The following is a 7,823-nucleotide window of genomic DNA, read 5'->3' as shown; positions in this document are numbered from 1 at the left end:
CTAAATTCCTAAAATTTCAATATGCAAAGGTCATTCCCTCCTTCCAAATATCAACTCTCTCATCTCAATCCATCCAATTCATATTCTAGTAATTTTTTGACCAGCCAATGCATGAAGGAGAGTGGTAGTTGATACATGAAATTTAATGTTTGGTCTAACACTTTTATTAAGTCCTGCTTGGTTTCACTAGTTTTGGAGATGAGCCTCCTATAACAAAAATGGAGGTAGAATACTTTAGTCAACAAATGCTCCCGCTTAGCTGTTTTTATATCAACGAGGAGGACACATCTTGGCCTCTGCAAATATAATTAGGGTGTGGCTAGTTCTTAGTTGCCTGGTTTTTAAGCAAAAGATTTTAAATCTAAGTTGACGAATCAGATCCGTTGGATTAAGATCCGAGGGCCATCCCCGCTCCCTCCTCTCTCTCCCACATGATATCATTGCATCCGACGCTCGAGCACGTCAACTGATCTCTAACTAAAAATCAGTCAACTTCTGAATAGTAATATAAAACCGATATAATTATATAGTGAACACAATTCATCATTAGCCCAACATAAGAAAAAGGCTATTAAAACACTCATACCTTGCATGCTTACTGCTAAGCCCCGTGCGACCATCTCTCTAACTACATACACCCATAGTCCATCTTAGCTCTGGTCGACTCTCTAACTAGGTACACCCAGAGTCCATGTTAGCTCTGGGCGGCTCAGTGGGACCAAGCACAAACCCAATATATATGATGCCATATGGATAACATGCAAAAAATTAGAAACTTTCTTGTTAACAATAAGTTCATTCCGACGACTACAATTGGACCTACAAATCAAACTCCAGCTATTAGAATATGCGACTTAAGGGGTTTTGGCACATCCACACGCCAATTCCTGAACAAATTTGCAATACTAGCTATGATGGCTTGGTGGGAGATTGAGGGCCTGTTTGGTTTACGACCAAAACAGACCGTGCCAAATAGGTGGCGTGCCCCTGCTATTTGGCTATTGTTTGGATTGGATCCAAAAACTTGGCTCGCCCAGCCCATCGCAGGCGCGCCCTTGCGATTCCAGTGAAAACGTCGGCAAGTCGAGGGCGGCGAAAAGCTTCGCCAAAGAATTGGCAGCCCCGCTCGCCCTCTAATCCCTAGTGGGCCCAATCTGTTTTCCTAAATATCTCTTCGAACGAACACACAAGAGAATACTCCGATAAATCTAGCGTACGTATCTTTTCTTTCTCTTTCATCTTCCTCTAATTAAGCACGCAGATCGCTGCCCCTGGAAGGCCTCTCCTTTGCGTAAAATCAGAGAGCACTTCTCTTCTCAAGTGAGTCGCTGAATTAAAGCATCATGGTAAGAGAACTCTGTTGTGATCCCCTTCTCTAACCCGTGATTTACATCTAATCTTAGTTTGGTACCTCATGAATTGAGAAGTAGTTCATGCTAAAGTAGTTTTCCAAGATAAGTTCATTGCAAACAAAATGTTGGTCTGAATTTTGGTTGTTACAATGGTTACAATCCAAACAACATCTACTTACCAATTTTTTGGTCATGCCTTTATTTTGGTCATGCCAAATTTTGTCAAAAAAATGGTAGGGCTGGTTGGGGCTTAAACCAAACAGACTCTGAAAGTCACAGAAATAGTGCGCCACACTAGGCACGCCATTGGGCAACGAAAGAAAAGGTGTTGTAATATTGTGTCGTTTTGAGCCCAAAAACAACATTTTTTCTCCTCGCGGTTGAGTCACTTTATCTCATTTGAGTCCTTCTCTCGACTTGTTGACCCACCGGCCAGCTGGGTTGTTTGACCAATCCTGGTTTGCACCTTGACCAGATGAAGACTTTGGTTGACTTGGTCTTTGCCACTAAATGATTTATTGCCCGACCCATATAAGAATTTATTATATCCCAAAAGATCCCATTATTAACGGGATGACCCAAATTGGAAGAAGAAGGTCCTTTTGATCCTCATTAACCCCTTCCGAAAGGGAGAGTCTGGTGATCTTCATTTCCACCTGAGATAGCATCTTTGTGTAAAGGTATATATTTGTTGTGTAGCTGCTCAAGCCACATCCCTTCTCCATCTAAAAATCAAAAATAGTCATTTGCTAAGTAAGCATGTATTCTTATAATTTCAAAATTCTCGATCCTGAGGCCACCTTGGTCTCGACGGCAACAAATTATCGCCCACTTAGAAAGTTTGTATTTTCGATTATGTCCATCGCTTTGTCAGAAGAAGTGTGACTGATAGAAATCCATGCTCTTACTACCCCTTTAGGTCTCGAAAAAAGGGATAGTAAACATCACTAGCTGTATAGATCTCTCATGTCCTCAACGTTGTGAGATGCACGTTAAATAGTGATCTGAAGCTCAGAAAGTTTGGTTGGACACGGTGGAAAGACCCTTTAGGAACATAGCCAAAGGGTAGCTAAGCTGATGGGGCTAAAGTGCAGGCACTGGAATGTTACACGTACGTTAGACATCAAAATCCAGCGTCGATTGGTGGATTCTTGCTGAACGCCGCAAAGGAGGGCCACCTGGCTGAAAGGGATCATATCTAGCTAGTTGTGCAGCGAACAAATTCAGTACGTATTGCCAGCATTGGGCCATCGTGTAGAGAAGGAAGGCAAATGCAAAGTCCACCCTCGAAGTGTATATGATGCTCTGGCTTGCAGTTCGATCATGGAAGGAACAGACTACAAGGTACAGCTTTTGCTATAATGGAAAAAGGCACACCAAAGTAATAAAAAGATGCAGCGCAAAAGGTTAGTGGTTTGTACTTGCATGCAAGGACAGGAAAGAAAGAAAAAAAATCGACCCACCTCAGCTGTACTGCTGCCATGTTCAGGTTCAAATGACAGGGCTTTTCATCAATCAATAACCAACCCTAGCTGGAGGCAGCAAGAAAACCAAGAGGTACGGAGCAATTCAGGAGTAAATTTAATCGAGTACGTACGTACGTACAGGACATGCATTTTGCTGTACAGATGGATACGGCCGGGCGGTGTTTAATTCGAACAAATCGCGTGGCTAGATTGCAAAATCCTGCATACTGCGCGCATGCCCCATAACCAAGGATCAATGCTGGCTGCCCCTCCGAAAAGAGAAAAGGTTATTCTTCATTTCTTTCAGAAGGACCACCAATAAGCAAAAGCAGTCGCTGTGCACAAGTAGCAGTGAACAATGCAGACAAGGGGAGTGTATGCATTGCATGGCATGAGCCTCTGCTGTTCTGGTTTTAATTAAGAGAGTGCATGCATCATCGATCATTAAGCAGGCGCGCACAGAGGATGGATGCTTATCGTAGCTATAGCTAGCTAGCTCATCCTGTCATTCTGTGCGGTGAACTCAATGTTCAATGCTGTATAATTCACAGTGCGGCCATCATTTCTGGCTGCCCTGCAGGCCCGGCGCTCTGCTGCCTGCGGTGCGTGTCCATGCGTGTGTGTGTGTGTGAAAATGCTGCCTGGCCTAGCTGCTATCTCATTGACATCCAAACGTGGACGTAAAGCTTAGCTAGCTGATCGATATCCTGGCCAATACGTCATGGATAACGCAAGTGAAAGTAAAAGAAAAAAAAAAGAGAAGGAGATGAAAAGAGAGTAACCCGTCGAGAATAACCGCACGTCTGACGCGCGCATGCTAACCGTTGTATAGGTCAAGTTCAGACTTCAGATCGACCCGTTTCAAACCCTACTAGCTAGCTCTACGTACGGTGCGTGCGACAGTTCGGCAGTGAACCACTGACTCGATCGGTTCGATCACTCGTCGATCGTCACCAGGCCGGCCGGCCACTTGTTAAATTACCAGGGCCAATTAATCGAGTACACCTACTTAATTAACCTGCGTCGATGACTTCGCTGTCATGCACGGGTGTGTTTATTAGTGCAGACGAAGTAGGATCCGTTGGTTTCCGACAGGTGAGGCGTGCTAAATTATGCCATTCATTATTCTGCGAAAGGATAGGGGAATTTACAGACAAGCGGCATATATGCGGAGGGCAACCAACTTAATTCCCCCGCCGCCCTCATCGCTAATATTCCGTCCATGAGCCGGCTCGGCCCCCGGGGATTCAGACACGTCCTACGTGCCTTCCCCTGCTTGGTGCGGCCGAGAGGAAGCAGGGCTGCCTGTTGTTATTGCTCTCTTCTCCTCCCCCGCCCCCTGCGCGCGCGCTGTATATATATAGGGAGGCCAGCTCCCACAATGCGACCCAAACCAACAACGCCCACCCCCCTGCCCCTGATCGCCTCACCTCGCTCCGGGAGACCAAAAGGCCAAACACACCAGCACCAATCCAAACAAAGCAACAGAGGGAGAAAGAGAAAGAGAGAGTAAAAGGCTTTGTGAGCAGCAAACGAGTCAAATGTACTTGTAGCTTGCGCCGGCCACCAATCAGCAGCGGACAGCAGCCCAGCGGCTAATATCTCCTTCAACAGTGGGAGATCGGCCGAGAGAGGGACGCACGCGCGCACACTACACCAGCAAGCAGGCGCTTTTTCATCAAGCCTCGAGTCGTCGTCAGCAACATGTGCAACACCGGCAGCAGTCCTCCCCCGTCGCCGCCGCTCACCGCCTTCAAGAATTCCTCGCAGCTGCTCCACCCCTGCAAGGACGACGACGCCGGCCTCCTCGGCCATGCGCCGGTGCTCTCCAAGGTACATGCACATGTTAGAGATGAGATCGGTTGGTGTGCACATTCTCTAGCTAGATAAATCTCACTCTGCCAAGGCATGCATGTATGTATGTACCTGCCGGCGCAGGTAAATTTCACTCTGGCAAGGCATGCACACGTAAGTGTTGCCTGGATGGGTAGACAGACATTGAGCCGCTAGCTACGGTATGTGAAAGGTCATCACAGTCTAGCTAGCTGGTTGTTTAATGTTTATTTACTGAGCCTAGCTAGCTAGTACTAGCATGTAGCTGCCGGTCGTAAACAGCAACCGGAAAGGAAAGGAAAGCGAGCTCGATCAAGCTAGCTTGTGTTGGAAAATGTTTGCTTTTCTGAGCTGTGGAATGTTAATCTTACGTGTGCTTGTGTGTACGGATGGCACCTGCAGGTGGCCGGCGAGGCGCGGGCGATCGGGTGTCTGTCGGTGCCGATGGCGGTGACGGGGCTGGTCATGTACTCGCGCTCGCTCATCTCCATGCTCTTCCTGGGCCAGCTGGGGGAGCTGGCACTCGCCGGCGGGTCCCTGGCGCTGGGCTTCGCCAACATCACCGGCTACTCCGTGCTGTCCGGCCTGGCGCTCGGCATGGAGCCCATCTGCGGGCAGGCCTTCGGGGCCCGCCGGGGCAAGGTCCTGGCCCTGGCGCTCCACCGCACCGTGCTGCTCCTCCTGGCCGTGGCGCTCCCCATCTCCCTCCTGTGGATCACTTCCACGGGCCACATACTCAGATTGCTGGGCCAGGACAAGGCCGTGTCCGCCGCGGCCCAGACGTTCGCGGCGTACGCGTCGGCCGACCTGGCCGTGCTCGCCGTGCTGCACCCGCTCCGGGTCTACCTCCGGTCCCAGAACCTGACGCTGCCAATCACGGCATGCTCCCTCTTCTCCGTGCTGCTCCATGGCCCCATCAACTACCTCCTCGTGTCGCGCCTCGGCATGGGCGTGGCCGGGGTGGCGCTCGCCGTCGCGCTCACCGACCTCAACCTGCTGCTGTCGCTGCTCTGCTTCCTCGTCATCTCGGGGGCCCACAGGGACTCGTGGGTTGGGCCGACCGCCGACTGCCTCCGCGGCTGGGCCGGGATGCTCCGGCTCGCCGTGCCCACCGCCGCGGCCGTCTGCCTCGAGTGGTGGTGGTACGAGCTCATGATCGTGCTGTCGGGGCTCCTGGCAAACCCGCGCGCCGCCGTGGCGTCCATGGGCATCCTCATCCAGGCAACCTCGCTCGTCTACGTCTTCCCGTCCTCGCTCGGCCAGGGCGCGTCCACGCGGGTCAGCCACAAGCTCGGCGGGGGCCGGCCCCAGGGCGCGCGCCGGGCCGCCGGCGCCGCGCTCGCCATCGGCCTCGTCGTGGGCGCCGTGGCGTCCGCCTTCATGGTGTCCGTGCGCAACCACTGGGGCCGCATGTTCACGTCCGACTCCGAGATCCTGCGGCTCACGGCCGTGGCGCTCCCCATCGCGGGGCTGTGCGAGCTCGGCAACTGCCCGCAGACGGCCGGGTGCGGGGTGCTGCGTGGCAGCGCGCGCCCGGCCAGCGGCGCCCGGATCAACCTGGCGTCCTTCTACCTCGTGGGGATGCCGGTCGGCCTGGCGCTGGCCTTCGGGGCGCGCCTGGGCTTCGCGGGACTATGGCTCGGCCTCCTGGCTGCGCAGGCGGCGTGCGCGGTCTGGATGGCGCGCGCCGTGGCCGCCACTGACTGGGACGTCGAGGTGTCCCGCGCCAATGAGCTCACCAAATCGACCACCACAGCCAGCCACGCCGCGGAATGCAACACCGGCCCAAGCAGTGTTGTCGCAACTAGCACCAAAACAGCCGCAATTACGACCACTACTACTAGCAGCGGCAGTGCCGTCGGCTACGTGCCGATCAGCGAGGGAAGCAACGACGACGCACTGGAGAAGCTGGAGGAAGGGCTCATGGCCATGGCCAGCTCTGGTGTTGGCGTTAGCAGCGCCACCAATGCCAGCAGCAGCAGTGCTGGTTGTACGACGATGGCTGAGGGAAAGGAGCAGAGGAGGGGCGACGTCTCGGAGACGGAGAGGGCCCCGCTGATCAGAGTGGGGGACGACGAGGAGGAGCACGATGGCGATGGCGACGGCCGTGGGGGTGGCCCTGGCCAAGTCTAGTGTGGTCGCTCGCTCCGATCCGGAGATTGATTCTGGGTTTTGATAACTCTAGGCTGTTGCTATTGACTTTGGTCCATCTCCAACTCCATCCTCTTTTTCGGTGGTGAGGTTATGTTAAAGAGAGAGAAAAGAGTGTGTGCGTGTGTGCTGAGGAGAGAAAAATGATTATAAACTGGCCTTCTAATTTATTTTTCTTTCTTCCTTGGTCACCACCACCCCGAGCCTGGTATTGCTATGTGCTACTCGTACGTACAACTCTTGGGCCCTTTCTGTAGATACTAGTACTGGAGTACTCCATAAGAGAAGAGGCCAAATGTATAGTATTTGATACTCCATTGTTAAATTGATGATGAAAGTTGAAAAGTGCTACACACGTGTATATGCACGGAGCCATCCATGGATGTACGTATGGTACTGTTTGTTGCTTCATGATTTCAGGGCTGGCTTTGAGGCGCTGTAGCGCTGTTCCCCCAGTGGATGCAAGCGTGCGGGCCAATGGTCGTGCCCCCATTCCTGATTTTCCTGTCATCTCTCTCCCTCCGCGCGCGCACACACACACTGCGCTTCCATATTGAACTCATTTGCCCTCCTTTTTGTGCGTTTCCTTTTGATAAAGCTGCGCGTACGATCTGATATCGACAAAGCACTTGGTAAAAAAGCTGCCATTGGTGTCTTGCGATTTTGCGAAGAATAAACTTTTGATGGTGCATGCCTCTGTTTCTTTCCCCTGTTTGCTACTCTCAGGTAATAATCGTTTTTTCTTTTCTTTTTGCAAAAGGATCTTACCGCAAATATTTGGCTGTGTTCACCGTACAAAGGTCCAATAAAGCTGTATATGCAGCTTATTTAGCAGCAGGAAATGATACTGCTCAGATGTAGAAAAGATGAAGTGCGAAAAGAGACCTTTATGGATCAGTGGGATTTTTCACAACCACTTCGTTGCTAATTTGGGCTCGACAGTTTCTAATTGCGTGGTTTTCTTATCTCCAACTTCCGTTTTACCGGCTTTGGGGTCGCCTTTAAAGATGTAGGCGTATGT

The 7,823-nt window shown here is 51.5% G+C and overlaps 1 protein-coding gene across 2 annotated transcripts; it reads left to right on the top strand.

Moving 5' to 3' along the window:
* Positions 1-4,188: 4,188 nt before the first annotated feature.
* LOC100834073 (protein DETOXIFICATION 48) lies at positions 4,189-7,153 on the top strand. Of its 2 annotated transcripts, XM_014897542.2 has the most exons (3): positions 4,517-4,651; positions 4,757-4,833; positions 5,054-7,153. In XM_014897542.2, the coding sequence occupies exon 3, from the start codon at positions 5,096-5,098 to the stop codon at positions 6,782-6,784; it is 1,689 nt and encodes a 562-aa protein (XP_014753028.1). In that variant the 5' UTR covers positions 4,517-4,651; positions 4,757-4,833; positions 5,054-5,095; the 3' UTR covers positions 6,785-7,153. The 2 variants fall into 2 exon arrangements, with proteins under 2 accessions (XP_003561861.1, XP_014753028.1); XM_003561813.4 differs by lacking the exon at positions 4,757-4,833 and having other exon boundaries at positions 4,189-4,651.
* The last annotated feature ends 670 nt before the right edge of the window (positions 7,154-7,823 follow it).

The sequence above is a fragment of the Brachypodium distachyon genome, chromosome 1 (genome assembly GCF_000005505.3).
Source record: "Brachypodium distachyon strain Bd21 chromosome 1, Brachypodium_distachyon_v3.0, whole genome shotgun sequence".
NCBI classification, from domain to species: Eukaryota; Viridiplantae; Streptophyta; class Magnoliopsida; order Poales; family Poaceae; genus Brachypodium; species Brachypodium distachyon.
The sequence above is the reverse complement of the archived record's forward strand: the minus strand, read 5'-3'. Positions and strand labels throughout refer to the sequence as shown.

Coding starts and splice junctions, on each gene's coding strand:
- LOC100834073 (XM_003561813.4), top strand. CDS start 4,523: ATGTGCAACACCGGCAGCAGTCCTCCCCCGTCGCCGCCGCTCACCGCC. Junction 4,652..5,053: donor ATGCGCCGGTGCTCTCCAAG/GTACATGCACAT, acceptor TGGCACCTGCAG/GTGGCCGGCGAGGCGCGGGC.